This window comes from Osmerus eperlanus, chromosome 27 (assembly GCF_963692335.1).
Source record: "Osmerus eperlanus chromosome 27, fOsmEpe2.1, whole genome shotgun sequence".
Taxonomy (NCBI): Eukaryota; Metazoa; Chordata; class Actinopteri; order Osmeriformes; family Osmeridae; genus Osmerus; species Osmerus eperlanus.
Genome location: NC_085044.1, coordinates 241,740 through 269,121, shown reverse-complemented (window position 1 = coordinate 269,121; position 27,382 = coordinate 241,740). Strand labels below are relative to the sequence as shown.

The window sequence follows — 27,382 nt, the reverse complement described above, 5'->3', positions numbered from 1 at the left end:
AGGACTAACAGAGCCAACCTACATAAAAAGCCCACAATTTCTGTGTCCCTGTTAGTTGTATGATGCTTTATTTTAAAGTCAATTAATCAGTTGTAAACAATGTGCAGCATGATCATACATATTCTCATTGTGTCTGACTAACAGCCTTGGTAGAAAAAGATTTCATCTACATGCAGATGACCACATTGAGAGGGGAACAGTGTCTGTTTCTGTTACCTCAACTCAGCATCTAGCCGCGTTGATTGGTTGTATTCATTATTATAACGTTTCCATTCCTGTACTGTTGAATATGTACTGTCTTCCAGTATATATCCTATGCATAGGATATATTTTTTAAACAGTGATGACAACACTTTTAGGATTATTTCCTTGATTCTTATTGAGACTGAACAATTAAAACAAATGTATACGTTTTAGCAGTCAGAGATTGTGCTGGATGGATGGATGGATGGTCTATAACTTCAGCGGACTTAATGTCCCACGCCAGCATGCTAGTACAAAATAAGAAGCTGTAATTATGGCTTTTACTCCACTACCACACACTAACACTGTCAGGTATAACAAGTAAAAGGACATTCACATTGTTACACTGGATTGTTAAGCAGCGCCCAAGCAAAATGGCTGATCAGACCCCCAGTTTTCTCCAAAGCATAACTGAGAAATAAGGTTAAGCCATGTCAAAGAAAGTATTAATTGTCCCAAAAACAACAGTAACTACAGTTGGACCCAGGGCCGGTCCTTCCTACAGGCGACATAGGCAGCTGCCTAGGGCGGCATGAAGAGGGGGGTGGCATTTTATTCCCAAGTGCATCCATTACCTAACCCTCCCGCACTACCAGCAGAGGGCGCCAACCGCGCCACGTCATATGTCTGTGTTTTGGTTGGGGGGGGGGCACCCCGATTTGCGCTCCGGGGGGGGGGGGGGGGGGTCCCGTGATAAATCTTGCCTAGGGCGCCAAATGTGCTAGGACCGGTACTGTTTGGACCAATTTGCCTTAAAGCTTTGGAGGGCTGCATGGTGGGGCTAGCCAGGGCATTGGGAGGGCTGCATGGTGGGGCTAGCCAGGGCATTGGGAGGGCTGCATGGTGGGGCTAGCCAGGGCATTGGGAGGGCTGCATGGTGGGGCTAGCCAGGGCATTGGGAGGGCTGCATGGTGGGGCTAGCCAGGGCATTGGGAGGGCTGCATGGTGGGGCTAGCCAGGGCATTGGGAGGGCTGCATGGTGGGGCTAGCCAGGGCATTGGGAGGGCTGCATGGTGGGGCTAGCCAGGGCATTGGGAGGGCTGCATGGTGGGGCTAGCCAGGGCATTGGGAGGGCTGCATGGTGGGGCTAGCCAGGGCATTGGGAGGGCTGCATGGTGGGGCTAGCCAGGGCATTGGGAGGGCTGCATGGTGGGGCTAGCCAGGGCATTGGGAGGGCTGCATGGTGGGGCTAGCCAGTGCTCTAGTAGTGCAGGAGGAAAGGACAGGTGGAGCAGGTGATGGTGCAAACAGAGGCGAGGGCGGCGAGGTTCTGTCGTCATGGTAACCCACAGACACAAAGTTCGGGGCCTGGCTGTCGTCTTTTCTGTCGCCACCTTTCTCTCTCTCCGTCTCGTTTCCCCTCTTGGCTCTGTTGGGGGGTTGGCGGGTGTTGATCTGCCCCCAGTCCATGCTGCTGTAGCAGCCTGACTGGTCCATGGCCTGGAGCAGTGTGTCCATGGGGGAGGGGCCCGGGCCGGGCCCCAGGGCCTGGACGGCCAGGCAGAGCAGGTGGGCGTGCTGCCGCAGCTGGGCGATGTCTCTCTCTGTGGCAGCGCTCTGACGCTGCAGGTCCTTGGTGCGCAGCGTGATGGCCAGGAGTCCCGATTGGCTCAGGATTTCAGCCGTGTTGAGAAAGCGGCGCTGGTGGACAGAGGAGCAGTCTGATTGGCTGTCTGAAAGAATGTCCCCAGCCTGAGCTTCAGAAGCCGGGTGAGGCGGGCTGTCGGTGGAGGAGGAGCCCACACTGCTGGAGCGCAAGGTGGAGGGACTGTGGGGACGGTGGTGATGTGGCCTGCGCTGGGTGGACAAGGAGGGCCCACCCAGGGAGTGGTGGGGCAGGCGAAGGATGGAGCTGCTGCTGGCCTGATGTTGAGGCCTCCCCTCCCTCTGCTGGCTGGTGGACACGGTCTCTCTCCTCTCCTCTGTGCACACCCTCTTGGTCTGTCTCTGGCCCTCGCCACCGCTCTGCTTCACCCCCCCTGCCCCATCACCCCCTCTCTCCTGCTCTGAGCTCTCTTGCCTGGGGTGGGGGGCAATGCGTAGGTAAGAGTTGAGGATTGGCAGGTAGGAGTTCTTGCTTGCCTCTCCCCCTGTCCTGTGCTGACTCTGGGGCAGACTTGAAGACGGGCTTGAGGCAGGTCCTCCAGGCTGGACCACCAGGAGCTGGGTGGGTGTTTCCTCGGCAGCAGACAGACTGTTCCATCCGACGCCACACAGCAGGGGGCCGGACTGTACCACCAGGAGGTTATAAGCAGGGGTGTTTTGAGAACAGCGAGCCATAGCCATAATTACAGGAAGAGCAAAAGACATGAAGGGGGTTAAATTCACAGAGATATAAGGAGACATAAAATGTAGACATAAAATCAAGTGACGGGAAGAAAAGAGCATGGAAAATATATGATGGTTGCCAATAGTTAAGTCAACTAGGCCAGATAATATGTGCTGTTCATTAAGGGCCAGGTTGGGTCAGGAGCTGTGCAGATGCTCTACTTGATCTCAGAGTCCCTGGACCTTAGGGTTAGGAAAGGACCCTGGTCTTCCCTCTGCTTCACAGACATACAGGGAAAAACGCGTTTCTACTGGATCATGATCTCCAGGTACTGTAAGAGCCTCACCGGTTTGACCACCAGGTTCTTGATGACATAGCAGTGGGCGACATCCTGGTACACTGCCCGGTCGAGGCCTGGAGCACCACTGCTGTTCCTCCTGGGTGACTGTGCCATTGTGCTGCTCTGGGCATGGAGGTCCCTCTGAAGGGAACCAGATTCTAGTGGACGAGAGAGATGGAGGGAGAGGAAGGGGGAAGAACACTCGCCCATTCTTCTAATACACAGTGCATCTTCAAACGTACCAAAACAAGTCAGCTTTAAAATCTTTATTATGTAGTTAAATTACATTATTTAAGCACTACAAATGTTCTCTGGCTTCAAACACTCATCTCACACAACATGAAAAAATTCATATAAAAACCATAACTTTAGAACAAACGAGTTAAAGCATATTTTAATGAATGTCAATGTATTGGCTAATGGCCATCAAAGATACAGCCTACATGTCAGCATCCTGAAATGTAATGAATAGATTTGCCTGTTGTAAGTGGCACATTTGAGCACAATTGCCTTATATTTTGGGGGATTTGAAATATACAAATTATTCAAAGTACCATTCCTTATGGACTCAGCCCTGTTATGTAATGACCTGCGGGCTCTGGCGACTGCTACATGTCAACAACCATGCCGACCAGACACTTTGTCACGGAAATATTTGAGCAGTTTAATGTAGGCCTACGTGACAACGGATGAATAACTGCTTTAGAAACAAGATCATAATGGACATCACACATTATGATCTTTTATGAATATAAAGTACTTTATACATGATAACTTCATTCATGAATATAATAAATTACATTTCTAAGATCTGGCTAATGATATGCTCATGTTAAGATATTTTTAATAGAGGCTACTTACCAATAATCTATCCTCTTTCTCCAATGTTTGTCTTCAGTTGTCATCTGCTTCCTTTTATTTGTGACTACTAGAAGCAGACGCCATCCATGCAGCATTCAGCTACAAACTTCAGTTCTTCACTTCGTAACATTTTAGGGTACCATCCTATCGAATAGTGTTTTATTTATTGCTCGGAATAGCATCGTCATCCACAATAGCAATATAGCGAAAGTCTGTCAATTGTAGATATCGCCAAGCTCTTAAGTTTATACATTGTTGCAATGGCACCTGTGTACCTGTGACTCCTTCTCAAATTGAAACTTCTCATTTGATTTGAGCAACCATTATGTGAATGTCACATCTAGCCCCGCCCCTGTTGTAAATACTAGCAGCTCTGTGGTGCTGCCCAGCCAGAACTGGCGTCACAGTAGACAGGCAGGGCCATGGCCAATCCCGTGCGCAGACACGTGGTGGGTGCAACACTGTGGGGAACGTAATGCTGGTTCGAGGCGGGGAGACTTTTCATTTTTAACATGTGTTTGTGTTCTTCTCTCACAAATCGCGCAACCAAGCGAACACAACCCTAACCATAACACACTCAATCATCCAACAGGCCAATCCGTTAAGGTAATGAGGCTACGCAGATTTTAGAGTGAATCGCAGTGGACAAAATTCCATAATACACTAATATTTGAAGCGGAAAACTGCCGACCATTTGTGTTATCCTTAATAACAAAATGGTCAGTTATGCAATTTATGACATCTAATTTGAAATAATTAACCTAAAAATATAAACTGTGCTTTCCTTTAATACTATTTTAATACAGTAATAGCATTTACTACGGAAGCTAGGGAAGACTCACGTGGACACCGTAGTCCAGCATCCTTCAATTTTACACAGAATTGGAAATGTGAGGCCGCACGTGGCAGCGGCAGAGGCGTGGTCGCTGTTCAAGCGCACATGTCCCACGCGGTGAGCGCGTTAAGAACCAACGTGGCTCGTGTCTGGAGGACGTCATACCTAACTGGTGAACACCACGAGACCAAGCACACGACATTTCCACGTTACGTAACTCCAGACAAGCCACGTCCTTCAAAATACTGTATATTTAACTTCTGTAATGCGGATCTCATGAAGTGTCTGTAACCCTGAAAGTAAAGCGAGTTAGATACATTTCGTGAGCCTTTCCACGTGCACTACCTGGATTAGGATTTGTAGATGTGGTTGTGTTGGAACTGCAGGGATTTATATTCAACCACAGTATGATCTTTTTAACGTAAGATTATATTGATTGCACAATGATAATGATCTACAGAAAGTCCTGGCAGTGTGACAGTTTAGAACTCAAATGAAAAGACTACAAACTGTCAAAACAAAAAAGGTTGTCATTTTAAAAGTTGCCTGGCAAAGTGTTGCAGTTTGGACAGAATTGAAATGACCAGTAACTTTAGTTTCTTAATATTGACCACTGATTTAGTATGCTTTCTAGCATTTAACTTTTAGGTTTGGACAGTTTGCTTAAATTACACTTGTTCTCCTTTCCCTTGTACATGTTTATGTACATGGCTTGTACATGTTAATGTTTATGTACATGTTAATGTACATGGCTTGTACATGTTTAATGTTTATGTACATGGCTTGTACATGGCTCTCATGGCACCAATACTACTTGAAAGATCTTTAGTGGCGGAAAATCATGAAGACCCCACAGAAAATGGGACCCATTCGATTTGTTATAGAATCAAAATCATGTTTTCCACTAAATGTATGAATGAGAGTCAAGTATTTCGGGTTTCAGGGCAGTTAGGGGGAGGGGCAGTTAGGGGGAGGGGGTGAAACAGAAAAACAAAACATCATGGTTTCTTTTTTAACCTTTGTGCTGCCTTCGGGTCACATGACCCAAAGGTTCACAACGAACCATCGTTGTGTTTACCCAATTTTACCCAATACAAAAACAAATAAATATCATTTTCTTTTAACCTTCGCAATGTGGGGGGTCTGAGACAGCCCGACGGTTAAAATAAAATGCTTCACTTTGTTTTTGTATGCGGTAAAGTTGTCGCAATACGACGGTGGGTCACAATGACTGATGGGTCAGAATGACCCGAAGATAACACAAGGGTTAAATGATTTCACACACAAAGGTAACTGAGGGCCGTGTGCAGGGCGTGGTCAGACAAGCTGGGCTGTTTGTTTACATTCACCACACCCTGGTGTTGAGTTACAACAGGGCCCGTAATCAGAGGCTTCATGATGCCCCTCTGCTCCTAAACAGTACAGCAGATATGAGACATTTTACCAAAGTCAGAAAGATAACATTTATACACACACGCACACACATTTCTCAACTTAACATAAAATTAGGTCTGTTGAAGTAACTAAGTGCTGATTGATGTAATGTAAATCACATGGCTGGTGTGTTTTGATCGAAGACCAACAAGATGTGACCTCCTTCATTAAAAACTTGTTTCATAAAAAAATATCTGTCTACCTTGTGCAGTGAGGGATTCCCAATTCCCAGTCATTTCTGTGGCACTTTGTTAATTTCATTAACAACATTCAGTCCAAACCCAGAGCTGTTCATGAGTCCATGTTCTGGTTACAGTTCGAGGTCATCTCCTGCATCGCGTGTTCCTCAGTAGATTCTGACATGTCAGCTTTGTTGCATCATCCCCATGTTCTATTATGTCACCATGTCGTCTCCAGGCAGCAAGCATACATCAATTACACACTCAACTCATTCTTTCAATGTGGAAGTTCAGTTTTGATGCTTTCTTCGCAGACACATGGACGACCGTCTCCTAGTTCCAAACCTCACCTCCCTCCTAGTCTCCTAGTTCCAAACCTCACCTCCCTCCTAGTCTCCTAGTTCCAAACCTCACCTCCCTCCTAGTTCCAAACCTCCCCTCCCTCCTAGTCTCCTAGTTCCAAACCTCCCCTCCCTCCTAGTCTCCTAGTTCCAAACCTCCCCTTCCTCCTAGTCTCCTAGTTCCAAACCTCACCTCCCTCCTAGTCTCCTAGTTCCAAACCTCCCCTCCCTCCTAGTCTCCTAGTTCCAAACCTCACCTCCCTCCTAGTCTCCTAGTTCCAAACCTCACCTCCCTCCTAGTCTCCTAGTTCCAAACCTCCCCTCCCTCCTAGTCTCCTAGTTCCAAACCTCCCCTCCCTCCTAGTCTCCTAGTTCCAAACCTCCCCTCCCTCCTAGTCTCCTAGTTCCAAACCTCCCCTCCCTCCTAGTTCCAAACCTCACCTCCCTCCTAGTCTCCTAGTTCCAAACCTCCCCTCCCTCCTAGTCTCCTAGTTCCAAACCTCCCCTCCCTCCTAGTCTCCTAGTTCCAAACCTCCCCTCCCTCCTAGTCTCCTAGTTCCAAACCTCCCCTCCCTCCTAGTCTCCTAGTTCCAAACCTCCCCTTCCTCCTAGTCTCCTAGTTCCAAACCTCCCCTCCCTCCTAGTCTCCTAGTTCCAAACCTCCCCTCCCTCCTAGTCTCCTAGTTCCAAACCTCCCCTCCCTCCTAGTCTCCTAGTTCCAAACCTCACCTTCCTCCTAGTCTCCTAGTTCCAAACCTCCCCTCCCTCCTAGTCTCCTAGTTCCAAACCTCCCCTCCCTCCTAGTCTCCTAGTTCCAAACCTCCCTCTTCTCCCTGTAGACCAGTGCCATCACCATGGTAACAGATCATTCCAGAAAAGAACACTTGCGAATCACAGAGAAAGAGTATGTCTCCTTATTAAGCAAAAACTCAGAAATATGGGCATTAATTTGAGTGTTTCTTTTAGCTCCAGCAGTTGTGTGTTAGTGTAAAAAGGAAAAGGAAAATGAGAGGAATTGAAAATCAGGACCGAGTTCCATCAGTACGTACAAGAAACGCAGAAAGGAGAGCAGCAATAGTCATCTGCAGGTGTGTCCATAGGTGGTAGAGCTAGTCCTGTGTGTCCATGCTGACCTGGTGTGTTAGTCCTGTGTGTCCTGCTGACCTTGTGTGCTGCAGGGACAGCCAGGCCTGAGGGTAGTGTGGCTACAGTTTATACATAACATTGTGGTGGTGAGTTTTGGCACAGATCCCGCCAAGACCAATAAACCACCAGTTTATGGCATCATGAGATTCCAGTCTTCGATACGAGCGTGTGTATGTGTGTGTGAGATTTGTTATGGAGGCATCACTCTCTTATGCTGGCAGAGTATGAGAACTGGGGAAAGTGGGCAGGTTGGTTAGGGTCCTCACAATCCAGATTGTCATCTGGAAGCACATAAGAACATTAGAATGTTAACAGTTTCAAAGTTACTGTAAAGATCAGTTTAGATCACCATGTAACAGTAAAGATCAGTGTAGATCACCATGTAACAGGAAAGATCAGTGTAGATCACCATGTAACAGTAAAGATCAGTGTAGATCACCATGCAAGACAGAAAAATAAATACAAAAACACGTAAAATACTCACATTTATCTGGAGGCGTGAGGGTGATGGTCTGTGCTGTGAACTCGTCGTCAAAATACCGGGTATCGGTTTCAGAAGTCACCTGAGGCTTGAAGGGCGGAGTCAGCTGGGAGGAGAGAGACAATCAGGGAGGAGACCCTGCTTAGCTCATCTCAGTCACACAGCTCTCACAAGTTACCTTGTGAAACTTGATATAAGTAATGTTTTGTTTACTCAATGTGTACATTATGCTAATTAGGTGGTTACGTACATAAAGACCCCCCTGTAAACTTCCAAATGTTCTATATCCCATTTGATTCAAATATCCGTTACCTTGTTATGATTATTATACTGTTGCAAGAAGTGTGAGTAAGCATTGTATTGCTCACAGTCTATACTCCCAGCTACTTTCCTGTGATTCGATTTAGGTTTTACTCAAACATTCAAAAGACATAGCCCAATGACGACAGATCTGGGCAACCCATGACAACAGGTGCCAAGTTCTCCCTCACCTTCCTCTGCAGAACATCTTGCCAGTTAATGGTGGAGAAGAACTTGTGGGTCATCACCTCTTTGGCATCATTGGGCCCACCCCCTAACCTGTCATCAACAGAAAGACATCAGTCTCAGGCTTGACCCCCTGAGGACAACATGCTCTCTGAGTAACCATGATATTGTCCATTTCTTCAGAGATGTTAGATAATGAGTACACGCTTCTATCAAACGGGACATAAAGACATTAATGTGTGAAGCTGTGTGCTAGACCAGACCTGCAGAGCTAACCCTGCTCCCAGCAGACCAGACCTGCAGAGCTAACCCTACTCCCAGCAGACCAGACCTGCAGAGCTAACCCTACTCCCAGCAGACCAGACCTGTGCTTGGGGTCCTTCTTCAGTAGGCCGGCCAGCAGGGCCTTGCCTTCGGGCGCCAGGTTCCTGGGGAAGCGGATCTCCTCCATAAGGATCAGCTCGAACAGGCGCTCATGGTCCTGGTTGTAGAAGGGCAGCCGGCCGCACATCATCTCGTACATGACCACGCCCAGGCCCCACCAGTCCACCGCCCGGCCGTAGTCGTTGTCCTCCAGCACCTGTGGAGAGAGGAGTGGGCTCGTCCGATACACTGGATATCTGGGAGAACGTCCCTATTGTCTGACGAGCCTGACGAGCGTACCTCTGGTGCCAGGTACTCTGGAGTGCCACAGAAGGTCTTCATGGTGGCGTCAGGGGTGATGCCCTCCTTACACAACCCGAAGTCTGTGATCTTGATGTGGCCGTCCTTGTCCAACATCAGGTTCTCCAGCTGGGGGCACAACAGCGTTTCAGAGATAGACACATTCTGGTGCTATGTGACATACCCAACTCGATTTGCCTAAATGTTCAAAAGAAATTAAAAAATAATAATAATCCTGTATAACTATCCTTTAAATGTATTTTGTGAAAAGGAACATTTGAAGTCATGTCAGTGAGATGTGTGGGACCAGTGATCAGCGGTTGTACTACCTTTAAATCCCTGTAGACAACATCACGAGAGTGAAGGTACTCCAACGCAGACACAATCTCTGCGCCATAGAAACGAGCTCGGTCTTCTGTGAATACGCGCTCTCGAGACAGGTGGAAGAACAGCTGCGAGGACACGAGTCAGACAACTTCAGGTAAGCGTCACATTCAGTGATAAACTAGAGGTGGCATGTGACTATGGGAGTAAATGATATTGGTGACTGTATGTGATATGGGTGACAGTGTATATGATATGGGTGACAGTGTATATGATATGGGTGACAGTGTATATGATATGGGTGACAGTGTATATGATATGGGTGACAGTGTATATGATATGGGTGACAGTGTATATGATATGGGTGACAGTGTATATGATAGAGTTGACTGTGTATATGATATAGGTGAATATGGGCTGTGTTATCACCAACCTCTCCTCCGTTGGCATATTCCATAACAAAGCACAGTCGGTCATGTGTCTGGAAGGCATATTTCAGGGTCTGGGAGACAGGGCAGATGATGAGCAATCAGACAACGTGTCCTGTATGTAAATGGTGTGTGTAACAGTTGTGTGATTGGCTAAGACGTGTGTGTAACAGTTGTGTGATTGGCTAAGACTTACAGTAAGGAAGGGGTGCCGTGTGTTCTGCAGCACTCTGCTTTCTGTAACTGTGTGGGCCACCTCATCCTGGACATCAACACAGTGACACGGGAGTTAGCCTGGCCATTTACAATACACACGCCCAAATTCACTGATACACTCCAACACACATACATAAACTCATGTACTAACCCAACTAACTTGCACATCCAGAATATGTGGAAAGACGACAAGAATAATCTACAGATCCAGTAACGCAGCAGATTCTACTGCTCTGTTCAACAGAGCCCTGAGAGACCCAGTCTTACCTTGGCAATGATGACCTCCTTGCAGAGCCCTGAGAGACCCAGTCTTACCTTGGCAATGATGACCTCCTTGCAGAGCCCTGAGAGACCCAGTCTTACCTTGGCAATGATGACCTCCTTGCAGAGCCCTGAGAGACCCAGTCTTACCTTGGCAATGATGACCTCCTTGCAGAGCCCTGAGAGACCCAGTCTTACCTTGGCAATGATGACCTCCTTGCGTAGGATCTTCATAGCGTAGTGAACACCAGTGGACTTCTCCTTGACCAGGATCACCTTCCCAAAAGTTCCCTTGCCCAGCAGCTTCAGGTACTCAAAGTCGCTCATTGTCTGATAACACAGTAGAGCTGGACCTTAGCCATCTTATAGACCCATTCACTTGTTTTCGAATGGCAACATAACAGGTTGCACACACCATCTTGCACGCTAGACAGATTCTCAGTCACTTGAGACACACACTTACCACTTTAGAGCTGCTTTTGGACATGGCCACCTCCATCTCTTCCAGACTGCAGTCGCTGGGAGAGTGGAACAGATCCATGGGCTCCTCTTCCTCCTCTGGTTCCCTCCTCTTCAGACCGTGAGCCACCGCCTGGATGGACCGGATCCACTCCTCTCTACACACACACACACACACACACACACACACACACACACACACACACACACACACACACACACACACACACACACACACACACGGTCATCCAGCAGTCTCGGCAGCACCTCAGGCATGTAGCTAACAGCATTGTCTCTCTCCCCCCTCACCTATAGCTAACATCATTGTCTCTCTCCCCCTTCACCTATAGCTAACAGCATTGTCTCTCCCCCCTCACCTCTCCTCATTGTTCTCCACGTGGAAGGTGCGCTCGATGACGGTGGTCCACTGCAGGCAGCGGATCACAAAGGTGTTTGGGCGCGGGCGTTCCGTCTTCATCAGCTGACACTCTGGAAGCAGGTAGAACAGTTACAGCAGCAGGTAGAACAGTTACAGCAGCAGGTAGAACAGTTACAGCAGCAGGTAGAACAGTTACAGCAGCAGGTAGAACAGTTACAGCAGCAGGTAGAACAGTTACAGCAGCAGGTAGAACAGTTACAGCAGCAGGTAGAACAGTTACAGCAGCAGGTAGAACAGTTACAGAAGCAGGTAGAACAGTTACAACAGCAGGTAGAACAGTTACAGCAGCAGGTAGAACAGTTACAACAGCAGGTAGAACAGTTACAGCAGCAGGTAGAACAATTACAGCAGCAGGTAAAACAGTTACAACAGTATTCACACAGCCACATTTAATGTGAATAAACCACCCTCTTGTTTGCCAAAGTGTTTCCCTTGCTGTTTCTAAATGCCACTTTCAGCTGCACAACGAAAACCAACAGAGGTGTAATGTTCTGACACCAAGACCATGATCCTTCCGTAAACCACCCCCCGCCCCTCCCTCAAAGGTGGATAAAAGTATGAACTGCACTGTGGATAGAGAATTGTTACACCCCTAAAAACCAAGCAAAGGTTTGGTGTAAGAAAATCTACGATACATTACACTAAAACATTTCTGTTGTGTGAGACGAACCTGCCACTGAGAAGTTGTTGAGAGGTGGTACACTCTGGTCCGTGTGGTCTGGCTTCTCCTTGTAGCCAATAAAGGAACCATCACTCTTCAGAATGAAATACCTGGGTCTCCATGTCTTAATATACTCGCCTATAGGCAGAAAAGGTACTTGAATACATGGAACTCACACAAACAGACATAACCAGATTCAAGCACAAGTTACTTTTGTCAATATTCTGAGAATATTTGGTACAAAACTGTGTGAAACAATAGACTATTACAATACAAAAATACACTAAATGGATGCATTTATTTTTTTCATCAGCCTACATACGATCTAATAATGACCCAAATCATTTTTTTATGTAAATTATTTTACACATAAAAAAAAAAAATAAATGCGACATCAGCATACTTAATCAGACTTCCTTATGACACTAAAGACAGCTCTGGTGAATCCTGCTTCCATTGATGTTTATACAACTTGATTGGAGTCCACCTGTGGTCAATTCAATTGATTGTACAGACAAACACAAGGGCTGTGTCTACTACCGAGCACTTGTGCACTTCGAGCACTGACTTTCAGTGCTTAGGGCGCTTACACTGACAGAACCAGCAGAATTCAGGGCACTGAAAGTACCCGGATGGTGCACTGCAAACGGTCAAAAAATGCAGTGTACAACGATGGCCACTACTCGCCCTAAACGGGAGCCATCTTGGCTACGTAGCGGAAGAGGAGGAGCCCTTTCGGCAGCTTTTCATTTCATTTCTAAAATAATGCCGGACAAAATGACTCGCGAGCAGATTTGAGTGTCACTTCCGCCTTCGCTCAGGGCTCCAGAAAACCTCAGATGGGACAACATACACCAGGCCGCCTTTATTGTGTAGTAGTCAGGTGGAAGTATAAGGGACATGACAGCCAGTGTAACACCTAAAGTACTCTGACTATAAGAAACAAAACTGTGGTCTGCATAAACTGAACCCTTTAGCATGAATCACCTGATCTACAGTAACCACAGTAACCAAGTACCACAGTAGCAGAGATCCTTGATGCCTCCAGAGCATGCTGCAGGTTCAACAGGACAACGACCCTGACCTCAAAGCCAAGCCAACGTTACAAGTGGCTCTGGGACAAGTCTGTATACGTCCCTGGATGGACCAAACCAGAGCCAACATCCCTAGAGACCTGAGACTCTGGAGCGACACACTCAACCTAACAGATCTTGAGGATCTGCAGACAAGAGAAAAGCCCCAAACTAAGGAAAGCTAAACAGTCATTAATGATACCCCTAACCCTAACCCTAACCCAGGGGTTTTGTTTGTATTTGGAAGAGAGGGAAGAATTTGTATCAATTTTAGGTTACGGTGTGGAATGTGGAAAAAGTAAAGGGGTCTGAATTCTTCAAATGCACTACATGAGAACTGTTACATGTAATTAGCGTAGGATTTGGGTTCTCACCTCTCTTGTGGAGCCATCCTTCTCTGACTATGCTGATTTCATTCATGGTGAAGGTTGAGAGGTCTGGACCGGGTCAGGGAGGGGGGTTGAGGGAAGGGGAGCCTGGGAAATGGTTTGCCTAATCAAGTTTCAATGATGCTGCACAGCACCTGCAGATGAATAGGAGACACATGACAGTTCTAGGCCCCACAATGTCCATAACACGAATTTAATCGAATTGTTAAGTCTATTTGTAAATATATAGATCTGCCATCTATATTTAGTTCTTTAACAGACTGGGTGTGGTTGAACTAGCTAGTGGTTAATATTTAGCGAATATATGACAAGTGATTTTACTTGTAATATCCCACAATGACTAGATTGCTAACAAAACTTTATAAATTAGGAAAGTGGAGAGCCAGAGCTAGTTTGCGGAAAACAATTGTCTGAAGTTTCTGACTTAAATATAAACTATCTAGCCTACATGTTTTTAATCCATGTAAGTATCTTGTTAGTGTTGTGTATCTGATCATGTTAGCTTGATTATTGCTCAACTAGCTAGTACGTTATACACGTAGGCTAGCTACGTTACAAGGTAGCTAACGGCGATACTGTAGTATCGCTAAGTCATGTCGATCAATTAAGTGCAATTTTATTTTGAAGCAGGCTGCGACGGTGCTACTGTACTGCTAGGTTAGCAAACCAATAACCTCGTTGCTGGCTAACAGTAGAAGTTCAGTAAGACAGTACTACTACCGCGGGTTAGCTATCTAGGGTAGCCACGCGTTATTTAGTCAAGACAGCCGTATTACATATATAATTTAGATTTAGCATAGTTACGCTAGATATCTAGCCATGCTGCTCAGCTATCCCGACTTTAGCACAATACGTCTCGTAGCTTGTATGCTACATTACCTGCTTAGCTGGCAAACCAACAATAACTTAAATGAAGGAAGTACGCTAACCTGAGCATCTATAACCTGATTTATAATTAGACAAAATTAACGCAAACATTGTATGTTGCTATAGCACCGGTGGCTCTAACTTTTGGTAACAGTATGTTAGCTACTGTAACGCTGTCAACTCAGTCTTGCTGTAACCTACGTGCTGTAATCTAGCCTTGCTAGTTAGTCTACTCTGACTCTAGACATAGTGCTAGCTCGAGCTAGTTTGCTGCTTATGTCAGCATGCAAGTTAGGCTAACAAATCGCGTTTAACAATATTAGTTTGTTTCGAATTTGTAAAAAAAAAAAAAAAAAAATGCCTATCAAACATGTAGACTATATATTATTAATGTATAACATATTTTATCCTTTCTTTACCCCACGTTGTTCTTGTCGCAAAGGCAGTTTTGGCAGGCTAAATCCAGAGCAGGCCACCATCAGAGAAGAAAAACATCAGGTAACTTCTTCTTCTTTGGTTTAATGGCAGATTGCAACCAACGTTAAGAGGTGCATCACTGCCACCTACTGTTCAGGAGTAGGTAGCCTACGTAAGAAAGAATAGTGCCTATCCTAGGTATACAGTGTAAATCGTCCATCATCTAGACAGAGGAAGTAGTGGGAACTTCCTCTTCTTTTTGTCTGTAAAAGTTCTCTCTATAGAAAACTCACTTTCAATGAATCCAAAATAACAATGATAATTTATTGAAAAATAAATCAAAGATACATTCCATTGTCATTTCCACAGTACTTCAGTTGGAAATAAAAACAATAAATGCATGTAATTTAAACATTGCTTGAAAACAAGTATATGCAAGTGTAGGAGAGCTAGGAGGTGAGAGGCTAGATATTAGAAAAGTAAATTGGTTTGATAGAGGTTCCAAAGTCAGTGAAGATAATGGGTATACTGTAGGCATCTTCCATAAGAGCCAGTGATGCACAGCAGTAGCCTGCACTGCACCAGCATCACAAAGGGACAGTCTTCAAATGCCCCACCTCTCTGCCCATATCCACCCCTTCTCATGTGGCAGTAATGGGTACTTACAAAATAGAATAGATAGAGATATATTTTTCCTTTGAGTCAAACAACCTCCCATCATGGCAAGCTGGAGGAAAGTGTGCATAGGAGGAAAAGAAAAGGCTGACAGCCACTAAAGTACTAAAAGAAAATTTTCAACTTTTGAAATACAAGTATTTTCTTGAAATAGTTTGACTACGGTAATGCGGTTCTTATGTTGTGTATCACACTTAAAGAGAAGTTTGTACTTGTTTGTAATTGTTACAATTTTTCCTAGCCAGTTTGAAATTCTGCTCATTTGCTATGTCCCTGATTGTAAACAAGCACACATTATACTGGATGATATATTTAAAGGGGAATTTTGGTTGATTTAGGAGCCTAACATTGAGCACTCATATGCCTTTTAGTCCAAGTCCTTAAGGAACAGTTCATTTTCGGCTTAGGTTTAGTTTAGCAAAACTCACTCAGTACTATGAAGTGGAGGTGAACACTTACAAAGGACATGGCTCTGTGTTCTGGCCAACGTAGCTTCACTGTGACTGAAATACAGACTGCAGAAAAGGCTTATTTCCAGAACTCGCAGTGCCTTACTGTGTCAAACAGTGCAGTTCATTACAAAATATACAAAACACTATCTGCAGCAATGATGTCCACATGGTTTAGGTAATCAAGACTTCATGACTACATTAGAATTTGAAATGCTTGAAAAGTATTAGCATTGTATTTACTGATATTCCCTGAATTCTCAGAACTGAGTGGTAAGGCCAGAAATTCCCCAAGAGCCAGGCACAGGTGAGATACAAGAGGACTGATACATTAGACGATAAGGAACAGATGATATTGCTGGAGTGCAAACAAGAGGATCAGCTAGCCTAAACAGTGCAAAAAATATTTCTATCAGCCATCTGTCCATTTCTCGTTTAGAAATGTTTTCTTCATTGTCTTGTTGATGGGCCATTTGCCAGTGACTGTGCATGTACTGGTTACATGGGGCCTCTCCTTTGTAACTCCTGGATGAATGCTGAAAGACAAATAACGTGGAGTTAGAATGAGACGCAGAGAGGGAGAGTGGGTTTGGTGACTGACAAATTAATGATTGTCCACTTTCACTATGGTTGCACCCATAATGCTCGGCATGAATGAAGTGGGGACCCCACTGTGGTGACAGTGGCTCAACAGGGAACTCACCTCCAATAATTTCATCCTTCACTTTATGGAGTTCTTTTTTCACTTCCTCTAAGATGTCCTATAGACACAAAGCTATCATTAGCAACAACAGATAATCCAAGAAAGACAATTACTACTTTGCATACCTTTACAATGAATTGATTTAATGTAAGTGAACGTATGAAGGGAAGGAGGGCATGCCTGTTTGATTTTCTCCATGTCGGTTTCTCCACTTCCTGTGCTGCTGTCTGCATTGCTGTTCACAGCTCTCATCCTGAGAGGAAAAAGAGAGATAGGGAGATGAGAGTTCTTCTTCCAGATAAATTACCTAAACTAAGAGAACCAGAACCAGGGGCCTTGCTGTCTCCATAGCAACTGTTAAAGCTTCATAGAAACTGTTAGTGGTGAATGAAACTGTGCTGTGGTTGAAGTAACATAGAAATTCAACATATGACCCATGAATGGATCATTTTTACCCAAGGATGGCAGTTGGTGATAGATGTTAGATGTTTCTCATGTAATCCTTGGGACATGGTAACCACACAACATGTGGTTAACATTACATTGTGTAGCTTTGGGTTAACATTACATTGTGTAGCTTTGGGTTAACATTACATTGTGTAGCTTTGGGTTAACATTACATTGTGTAGCTTTGGGTTAACATTACATTGTGTAGCTTTGGGTTAACATTACATTGTGTAGCTTTGGGTTAACATTACATTGTGTAGCTTGATACACTGTGCAGGCATGGCTCCTACCTGGGCATGGTGGCAGATTTCTCCCAAGATCTTTTGACGTTGTCTGTTGATTATAAGAAGTCAATTGATTTGATATATCACTTACTCAATGTATTTGTACGTTCAATGACGTCATCATATTCAATTGAATCAGAAATGTAAAAACGAAAGATCCACTCACCTCCTTGTCCTGAAGATCTGGAGCTTGAGGAGTCTGTATCTTCCTGGGGAAGACAGTGGGGGGAACTCATGTTGTCATAATAGTCTGTTACTTTGAATGGAAATTAAATGAGTGAAAGCAGTATTAAGGGTAGAACATATAACATAACATATCTGTGTTTGAACTTAGTTCCAACACTAATATCCTGGATCAGGTTATGACAACACATCAGCCAAGTGTTTGGGCCTGATACTGGATGCCGACACACAGCTGTGTCTCATCCATCATCTCTCATTCCATCATCTCTCATTCCTTCATCTCTCATTTCCTCATCTCTCATTCCATCATCTCTCATTCCTTCATCTCTCATTTCCTCATCTCTCATTCCATCATCTCTCATTCCTTCATCTCTCATTTCCTCATCTCTCATTCTTTCATCTCTCCTTCCTTCATCTCTCATCCCCTCATTTCTCATTCCTTCATCTCTCATTCCTTCCTCTCTCATTCCTTCATCTCTCATCCCCTCATCTCGACTGACACCACCAGGCAGTTCCATGTTATGTGAAAGTAACAGTGACATGTTATGTGACAGTGACATGTTGAGGATAGAGCAGAGATGATTGACATGTCGCTCACGTTTCCCAGATCATCTTTCTTCACCACAGGAACATCAGAAGCCTTCCTCCTGCACAGCAACAACAACACTGTCAACCTTTGTAGCCCGGTGTCTCTCACACTCACACACACACACTCTCTCTCACATCCAGTCACCAAACAAGCATGGCTCACCGTCTTGCCAGAATGGCACTCATTTCTCCCATCAGACCTCCTCCTCCTCCTCCTCCTCCCCCTCCTCCTGAGGCTGCTTTGGCAGCAGGGGCATCGGCACTGCCATCATCCTGCAGACAGAAAGGGATCATGACAAGGAGATGTTCCTGGCGTAAACATAATGTTTGTTTTGGTTTTATGATTCTTGGTTCTTCAGCCTTCTTCCATTCACACTTCCATAGACATTGTCGGTCTCTTGAGTGAGCAAAGAGCATAGCAACAGAATAGGGAATGTGTTAGAACTGTTAGAGGTCTCATACTTAGATATTCATACATTGATGAATATGAACTGACTCAGATCACAAGCACACTGCATTCATCTGATCCTTCCCTGTGCTAGTTATCATGGATGAGAATAGAGAGGAAATGTCACCTTGGGCACTTTGCGCAGTTTGGCTCCAGACAAAGCTGCAGCTAGCCCCCCGTCCCCCCCGCCCCCTCCTCCAAAGGGCAGGGGAGGCGCCACTGCTCCTGAAGGCTGGGGGCCCGTGGAGGGTGGAGGGCCAGGAGGTGGAGGAGGAGCAGGGGGGGCAGGGGGAGCCGGGGGGGCAGGAGGGGCACCACTGGAAGGGACTCCCGCCTGTGGCTCCCTCTCCTGCCCCTGGGTCTCCTGCCCCTGGGTCTCCTGTCTGGGAGTATAGAATAAGTTACAGGTTGTAGACAGACACATGCGCACACACACACACACGCAGTCTTACCAACATAAATATCTTGACTCTACCAGTATTGTTTGTAGTGTTTTTCTGACGACAGTTCATACCAGGGTCAAACCAATTACCCAGCATCATCCCCCACCAATCCAGTGCTTTTAGAGAAGCAGGTCACAACTCAATCCCTTCAAGAGACAACTATCCCTGACTCATGTCATATTGTCACTTGTAGCAAGTTAGACTCCCTCCAGCATGACCACATGTGACTACCCAGTCTGAGATGACTAGTCGCACACATCTGAGGAGGGACAGTTGGCTGAAAAGGTTATCATGTTGTTTGAGGCAAAATATATGTTTGTGATATATTGAGATCAATTTAAGGACAGCATTTGTTTTCAAACGCAATGTGATTGTATCGTTTTGTTCCATACACCAAAGCCATGTTCTGTCAGGCCCATTACTAACCCTAACCCTAGGCCCAATACTTCATTGTGACAAATGTAGTTTCTGCATAACCCTGCTTAACCCTAACATGTGGCACCTTCTCATAAACCTGCTTAACCCTAACATGTGGCACCTTCTCATAACCCTGCTTAACCCTAACATGTGGCACCTTCTCATAACCCTGCTTAACCCTAACATGTGGCACCTTCTCATAACCCTGCTTAACCCTAACATGTGGCACCTTCTCATAACCCTGCTTAACCCTAACATGTGGCACCTTCTCATAACCCTGCTTAACCCTAACATGTGGCACCTTCTCATAACCCTGCTTAACCCTAACATGTGGCACCTTCTCATAACCCTGCTTAACCCTAACATGTGGCACCTTCTCTGGGCCTCCTGCTCCTCCAGGAACAAGCCGTTCTGAGCAGGTTGGGGCAGGGATGAGTAACCTGCAACGAGACACACCAGAAGACATCAGGCATTTCTGAAGTAAAAAGATATGTTGTATTAAAATCCATATAGGATGCCTTAAGTTCTCCTAAATCCTTGTTGAGTTTAGTGAATAAGGTGTGACCTGAGTCAGCCAGTGCGCTGACCACCTCCAGGGCATGCATAATTCCACTGGCGAAGAGGGTGGCATCCTCCTTACTCCCGAAGTTCAGCCCCCACACCTGCCTGGCATCTCGCCACTGGTGGAAAGTGGGAGTGGCCTCGTTGTACTTGAGCCCTTTGACAATTGGGCAATTGATCACCACCTAGAACCAGAGTGCTAATTGAATGAGAATTTATCTCAAGATTATTAGTGTTTTTCCCCCCTACACACATGCAAGTGGTTGTTGCATGTGAGAGTTGGAGGATCCTAGTTCGTACCCCAGATAGGCAAGTGAGGGAGAAAGCGATACTGACAAGAGATGCGCTGACAAGTGTAGGAAATGCACTAAGACTGGTTCTCACATTCACTGCAGCATGTTGCTGCACTGTAACGTGTCAGCTCACTGCAGCATGTTGCTGCACTGTAACGTGTCAGCTCACGAGCATGCATCCTTACCTGCTGGTCTGGCTGCATTTTGCGTCCCACCACTCTGAAGGTGTTGGCTGCAGGGTTGTGGTAGATCTGCACCCGGCTGAAGGTCTGCCCTCCCACCCCAGCAGGGACCCAGCGCTTGTTGGCATCGTCATACAGCATGACTGTGGCCCGAGCCTGGCAGATACTAGACTCACTTGAGGAATGAAATGTTTCAAAGTAAAAGGAGGAGACAAAAACAATTTTGAGAAAAAGAGGACCTTCAAGACAGATGAGTGAAAATCTGAAGTACAATGAAGTTTGTTGTTGTGTTTTCATCCTCTCATAAGAAGCAATGTTTGACCACAACAACTCATATGTAAATGTTGATTAGCTAGTGTCGCCACAACCATAAGAACATTTACTTTATATATAAAGGATGAAAAGATCATGGTTTTGCATCAGAACTCCTCATTCAGATATGTAGATTACAGATCTGGGAGCTGTTGGTTAGTTGTTGTGTGCCACAGGGTCCTGATGGTCCTTGCTGTGTTGCCGTGGTCACAGAGGATGCGAGACATGATACAACCTTGACTTCCTCTTTCTACACTCTGACCACTTCCTGCTCTCAGCCCTGCCTGGCAGGGGACACGGGTCCTTTCACACTGTACAGACACACAGAGTCATGTACCTCTCAGCCCTGCCTGGCAGGGGACACGGGTCCTTTCACACTGTACAGACACACAGAGTCATGTACCTCTCAGCCCTGCCTGGCAGGGGACACGGGTCCTTTCACACTGTACAGACACACAGAGTCATGTACCTCTCAGCCCTGCCTGGCAGGGGACACGGGTCCTTTCACACTGTACAGACACACAGAGTCATGTACCTCTCAGCCCTGCCTGGCAGGGGACACGGGTCCTTTCACACTGTACAGACACACAGAGTCATGTACCTCTCAGCCCTGCCTGGCAGGGGACACGGGTCCTTTCACACTGTACAGACACACAGAGTCATGTACTCCAGGTACATGCATGCACATGCTTATGCACACAAATGGCCAAATAAGACTTGTGCTGGGAACATTAAAAAGCTGAGGATAGGAAGGAGGAATTCATCTTTGATACCAGGGTTTAAAACCCTCATAGCGATAGGAGATCTCCACACATCTGGAGGAAAGATTTGTTTTTAACTTGGAGATTTAGTGGATCACCATCTGTTCAGTTCAGCCTCACTGTCCAAGGACCTTGGTAAGTGAGATTGCAAAGTCAACAAATCTTTCAATGGCAACAATATTTTCCTTTCCTGGCTAGTGTTCATAAACCAAAGAGAGCCATCCCTATTTAGCTGCTAACAAATGTCAGGCATGAAGAGTGTACAAGCTGATGGGGGATATGGGCTCTCCAGGGCTAGAGTTAGAACAGGTAGGGTGTGGGTTCAAGGGCTCTCCAAGGCTAGAGTTAGAAGAGTTAGGGTGTGCGTTAGAGGGCTCTCCAGGATGGAGTGGAGGTTAACTTAAATCTTGCTTTGATAACACAACCATCTGATGCCATGTTCCCACAGTCCCTCAGCCCCCTCCTCCTCCCACATGCACACACTATTTACATAACCCATACACCTGACTCCCTACACTATAGTGATAACTAGTTATTGCTCACCCCATTTCCCCTTTTATGCCAACTCATACTAACACAATCTGTCCGTCTGTTTCTGCTATAACTAAACTTGCTTCCTTTTACTCTTTCTTTCAATGCTCTTCTAGAGTCAAGCTCTGCCTCACTCTGCCTCGCTCTGCCTCCATCCGAAAAACATCCCTGTCTTATTAAAATATTTAACTTCTGTCTAAAAGCACCAGATAATTATAGGTTGCTTTTAGTTTCCTTAAAGTGCTAGTAAATAAACTCCAGCCTTTGAGAATAGCTCTCCTTGTGTGGGGTGACACAGCAGTCCTATATCTAGTGTGGGGTGACACAGCAGTCCTATATCTAGTGTGGGGTGACACAGCAGTCCTATATCTAGTGTGGGGTGACACAGCAGTCCTATATCTAGTGTGGGGTGACACAGCAGTCCTATATCTAGTGTGGGGTGACACAGCAGTCCTATATCTAGTGTGGGGTGACACAGCAGTCCTATATCTAGTGTGGGGTGACACAGCAGTCCTATATCTAGTGTGGGGTGACACAGCAGTCCTATATCTAGTGTGGGGTGACACAGCAGTCCTATATCTAGTGTGGGGTGACACAGCAGTCCTATATCTAGTGTGGGGTGACACAGCAGTCCTATATCTAGTGTGGGGTGACACAGCAGTCCTATATCTAGTGTGGGGTGACACAGCAGTCCTATATCTAGTGTGGGGTGACACAGCAGTCCTATATCTAGTGTGGGGTGACACAGCAGTCCTATATCTAGTGTGGGGTGACACAGCAGTCCTATATCTAGTGTGGGGTGACACAGCAGTCCTATATCTAGTGTGGGGTGACACAGCAGTCCTATATCTAGTGTGGGGTGACACAGCAGTCCTATATCTAGTGTGTCGCACCACCAATCGTCCCCAAGGCCCACACGCTGTATGACAGTAAGGTTGCAATTCACACGCTTTTGTCTCAGTGTTTGTCTAGTTTCAGACAGGAAGCATCTGACCCCAAACATGCACACACACACACGCACACACAACAATACGCAACACCACAGACCTGTAAGACAAGCCTGTGTAATGTCAGTTCATGATGCTCGTGTGGATAGAGGAGGAAGCTGTTACTCAGGTTTAGACAAAAAAGGAAACATAATTTAGTTTGCTCATTTTTGACGAAACCTTTTTATCTTGTTGACACGAGTAGCAGTCATGTGAGAGGGCAGACAGTTTAATACGAGTGAAAAAGTAGCAGGCAATGCATGTGGGGGGAAAAAAGATCTAAAAAAAGCGGATCTTTGACCTTGCATACTTCCTGGTATCTAAAATATCACTGTTCACTGTGTGGACTTATCTGGGTGCCTCAGAAAGACTTAGTAGAAGACAATTTCTGTGTGTTTGATCTGTTTTGTTCTTAACCCTTGTGTTATCTTCGGGTCATTCTGACCCATCAGTCGTTGTGACCCACCGTCGTATTGCGACAACTTTACCGCATACAAAAACAAAGTAAAACATTTTCTTTTAACCGTTGGGCTGTCTCAGACCCCCCACATTGCGAAGGTTAAAAGAAAATTATTTTTATTTGTTTTTGTATTGGGTAAAATTGGGTAAACACAACGATGGTTCATTATGAACCTTTGGGTCATGTGACCCGAAGGCAGCACAAGGGTTAAGTACTATTTCTTGTCTGGCATTACTCTCTCCTCTCATTTGTATAATCTCCAGAACACCAGAAATAACACTGCTGTGGACACTGAGGGAAAAGTTAGCGAGGACTCATTCATACAAGTAGATTATCTTTACTTGTAAGAAAGCCTGTATATATTTGAGCCCTACAATGGGAACAGGAAACAAATTAAAACACTTTTAAAATATTCCCTGGCCACTGTGTGTCTGTTGTTTGTGTGTGTGTGTGTGCGCGCGCGCGTGTGTGTGTGTAAGTGACACATGGGTTTACCAGCTGTTGCACAGTCTGCAGCGTGTGACTTTGACACAGGCTGGAAGAAACCACAACACATTTCATCTTAGTGTCACAAAGTGAATCTCACACACTCTGGCCTCACTTCCACCTCCTCTGTCAGTGATGTAGTGAGCTCTAACACTCCCTGGACGAGGGAGATGCAGGTACAGAGGAACTCATGCTCAGGGTGGGGTCAGTAATGGTGGGAGTAATGTTTGGCCCGACAGCTTGTAAAGACATGAGGTTATACTGAGCAAGCTTCTCTGATCACGTTATCACCCAACCTGTCTCACTGTGTGCTACTGTACTAACACCATCATCTCACCTGGTGCTGGACCCAGAGACAGAGCAGAGGAAGCCCTACACTGTAGAGTCATGAGACGGCTACTAATCTGATAGCACACTAGTGAGGGGCTTTGACCACCCTCATGGCACTTTATTTATTAGAAGAGTACTCTGCTATTGCTGAGGATATGGTCTCTGTGATTACACCTTGATATTACCATTGTATTTGAGGGTTTAGGTTGGTTGGAGGTGCTGATCTGTCGGAAACTGTCAAGCCCCATGGTTAAATGTTTTTTATTGCATTTGACGATCATGTTACAGAAAGCAGTGTAAAGTGTCCGCCTAGCATATAGCACAGTGATGTCCAGATGTACAACTTTGTCTTAGTTTGAAATGCATAACCAATGTCTTCAGGTCGTTAGGCTGATAGTTCATATCCTACCCTACGTATGAGCCACTGAAATATCGCCTCTCTTAATAATTGATTAGTATTATTATTATTCATTTTCTATATTGTACAATATATAAGTAATACCAGAATTTGACAAACTGTGTCTGTCAACCAATACTCTTTTTACAATGGGAATGCGAACATAAATTAGGAAGTACCTTTACTACTACTACTATTGTTATTATTAGGTAATTTTTATTCACAATTGCCAAATTACCAAATTTTCCCTTGGAGATGGATCAAATCTTCTAACTAACAGCTTTAGCAGTTATTACTTAGCACAAGCTCTAGCTGCCTTTGTGGTGTAGGCTACTGTCAACTTTGTCTGAACGGAACCCACGATATTGTTAAATATATATTCAATAAATACTGAAAATGCCATTTTCTGGAAAAATACACGACAATTTACTGTGATCTATTCAAGAATAGTGACACTAAAAACGTCTGAAATTTGATTCACGCCCTTACCTCATTGTAGAACAGGGAGAAAATTTCCGGTCTGAATCTAGCTTCTTGATTCCGGATTACAAACCGGTGTTTAAATATGAAATGCATAAATATTATGAAGCTAAAGTCGATTGCCAAAACACATCTGTCTGGCTGGCGTGCCACTGTGTTGGGCTATGCGAGAGGTGGGAGCCGCACACACGGTCGTTTCCTGGTTCGGACCGGGAGGATGGACCATCCAGGCATGCTCGGTCGGCTGGCGGGAGGGGCGCGAGGGGTGGGAGGGGGTTTAAACCAAATATAGGATGTGAGGAAAATTCTTCAGCGACATTATGACTTCCTTAATGTATGTGTTGGATGATAGTTTCAGAACCTCAGCATCAACTATTCTACATTTTCTCACGCACGACAATGACAGTGGTTTAAGTGTTGTGATATAAATATCATAGGCCTATCATTAAATGTAACGCTTCTCTTTAACCCTTTGTCTCCAAGTGTTCTCTCCATTCCTCATTTACCGAACAGTTTCTTACTTTAATAAGTTATTTTATTTATCAAACGTATACCTTTTGTTTCAGGATTTTTTGTCAAGTCAAAAGATGGAGGTGGACTGGGTAGGCTAAGGGATTTACTGAAGGGCAAAATAGATAAGAAATACATGCTTTATTCATCCCCTATCGGGGAAATGATGGCATTACAGCAGTAAATAAAGACAGGATGATATACAGCCTATATTCAGGCTAAACACAAGGAAAATGCACAGAGGTGACAAACAATAGTTTAAAAGAAACGAGTAGGCCTACCATATGACCGTGCTAAGGCTACCCAACAGACACCTGCAGACATCTGTTCCCGACTGGATCTTGCTTTGACCCGGGGTCCACAGATGGAGTGCAACGGTCTTCACAACGTTGGATTTTCAACAAGTGATCCCTGAGTCTTCACTATGTTCACCCGGGGTTTAGAACCAACGGTACAACGGTGTTTTTAACCGACCGCTCAGAAAATGCTCATAGTTAGGGACCGTCAACAAATGTTAGGCCTAGATGACACGTTTACCTAAATATCTTTTCTACAAATTTAACTGTCAAAAATAGTAAACTATAGGCTACCTGTATACATGCATGTTACATATTGTCTAATTGTCATATTGTCGCATAAGATAAGATGAGATTCAACTTTATTGTCATTGCGTAGTTTAGCATCAACCCGAAGTGCAAAGAAAGCAGTAAAAGTAGTATATAAAGGGAAATGATATATAAATAAAGGATAAAAGGATACGTACAGTAATAATATATGCGATAAGATAAGTGTGGCCTATGACTATTTATTGTAAAAGTAGTTTTATGTTTTAAATTTGAATTGAACTGTTTCTCATATTTGAATATACTTTATAATATTACCTAGTGCAGCTTTAAATTGTTTGTAATCAATGGACACGTTGCACACCCTTTGGTTTCCCTCAAAAGTCTTACCTAATTTACTATAAATGTTATAAGATTGAGAATTTTAAGAGCTTTACTGTCATGTGACTGTTATGTGAATGTAATTTTACAATGATTCTACTAGTGCACATGAAGCACAGCTTTTGGCTAGGATGGCCAGTAGGGGTCACTGTTGACTATGGTGGCCAGTAGGGGTCACTGTTGACAAAGGTTTCAAGCGCTTCATAAAGACTCAAGTCAAATGTTTCAGTTGTTCGTTATTCAGAGTCTGGTTCTGCCCGCACCTAGAGGACTTACAGTAATGAGGACAAGTAAAAAAGTTCCTTTGAATATTTGTCTAAAGTATCATTATTGAAGAAAACATTTTTTTATATGCACCAATACAGTACATAGTATGTACAAAACAGGCCCTATTTCCCTGCATGCTTTCCCCTCCAGTACAAGTGATGGTCATGTGATGAAGTATATGTCCTAAGCATGTTGCATTGAACTGTGTGTATTTTGTAAGGGCAGCTGCAGTCTCTAATAAAAACAAAAAGTATTTCTGTTTGCTGTATGTTCATGAGTACATCTAAATGGATATGAGTGTAACTGTCACTACTAACAGAAACGTAACAAATAGGACAAAAAGGTTTCTGTTCTCTTGCATCAAGTTCTGTTTGGTCTCTATTCACCCTGACAAAGTCCTTCACGCGCCCTTTCCTCATTGTCAGTCAATTCA

General features: G+C 44.9%; 3 protein-coding genes and 1 long non-coding RNA gene across 7 annotated transcripts; all 4 read right to left on the bottom strand.

The window, feature by feature from the left end:
- Window positions 1–27: 27 nt before the first annotated feature.
- On the bottom strand, window positions 28–4,150 carry LOC134013647 (CLOCK-interacting pacemaker-like). Of its 3 annotated transcripts, none has more exons than XM_062453228.1 (3): window positions 3,714–4,150; window positions 2,859–3,010; window positions 28–2,472 (listed from the first exon to the last, which is right to left on the bottom strand). In XM_062453228.1, exons 2-3 carry the CDS (start codon window positions 2,964–2,966, stop codon window positions 1,399–1,401), a joined length of 1,182 nt encoding a protein of 393 aa, XP_062309212.1. In that variant the 5' UTR covers window positions 2,967–3,010; window positions 3,714–4,150; the 3' UTR covers window positions 28–1,398. The 3 variants fall into 3 exon arrangements, with proteins under 3 accessions (XP_062309212.1, XP_062309211.1, XP_062309210.1); XM_062453227.1 differs by having other exon boundaries at window positions 2,859–3,082; window positions 3,714–4,149; XM_062453226.1 differs by having other exon boundaries at window positions 2,859–4,149.
- Window positions 4,151–5,997: 1,847 nt separating this feature from the next.
- LOC134013472 (uncharacterized) lies at window positions 5,998–6,765 on the bottom strand. The gene is made up of 2 exons (XR_009928956.1): window positions 6,696–6,765; window positions 5,998–6,506 (listed from the first exon to the last, which is right to left on the bottom strand). It is a non-coding gene; the product is annotated as an uncharacterized LOC134013472 (long non-coding RNA).
- A 635-nt stretch (window positions 6,766–7,400) lies between these two features.
- Window positions 7,401–14,942, bottom strand: akt2l (v-akt murine thymoma viral oncogene homolog 2, like). The gene is made up of 14 exons (XM_062452978.1): window positions 14,815–14,942; window positions 13,514–13,662; window positions 12,076–12,204; window positions 11,344–11,455; window positions 10,971–11,124; window positions 10,706–10,837; window positions 10,227–10,292; window positions 10,036–10,104; window positions 9,608–9,730; window positions 9,279–9,407; window positions 8,981–9,195; window positions 8,621–8,708; window positions 8,133–8,235; window positions 7,401–7,929 (listed from the first exon to the last, which is right to left on the bottom strand). The coding sequence occupies exons 2-14, from the start codon at window positions 13,557–13,559 to the stop codon at window positions 7,850–7,852; spliced, it is 1,446 nt and encodes a 481-aa protein (XP_062308962.1). The 5' UTR covers window positions 13,560–13,662; window positions 14,815–14,942; the 3' UTR covers window positions 7,401–7,849.
- A 173-nt stretch (window positions 14,943–15,115) lies between these two features.
- vaspa (vasodilator stimulated phosphoprotein a) lies at window positions 15,116–26,192 on the bottom strand. 2 transcript variants are annotated; one of them, XM_062452980.1, is made up of 12 exons: window positions 26,020–26,192; window positions 20,489–20,660; window positions 20,015–20,195; window positions 19,823–19,889; window positions 18,717–18,972; window positions 18,305–18,414; window positions 18,152–18,200; window positions 17,537–17,579; window positions 17,377–17,419; window positions 16,820–16,892; window positions 16,640–16,697; window positions 15,116–16,472 (listed from the first exon to the last, which is right to left on the bottom strand). In XM_062452980.1, exons 2-12 carry the CDS (start codon window positions 20,624–20,626, stop codon window positions 16,435–16,437), a joined length of 1,056 nt encoding a protein of 351 aa, XP_062308964.1. In that variant the 5' UTR covers window positions 20,627–20,660; window positions 26,020–26,192; the 3' UTR covers window positions 15,116–16,434. The 2 variants fall into 2 exon arrangements, with proteins under 2 accessions (XP_062308964.1, XP_062308963.1); XM_062452979.1 differs by lacking the exon at window positions 26,020–26,192 and adding an exon at window positions 25,238–25,486.
- Window positions 26,193–27,382: the final 1,190 nt, after the last annotated feature.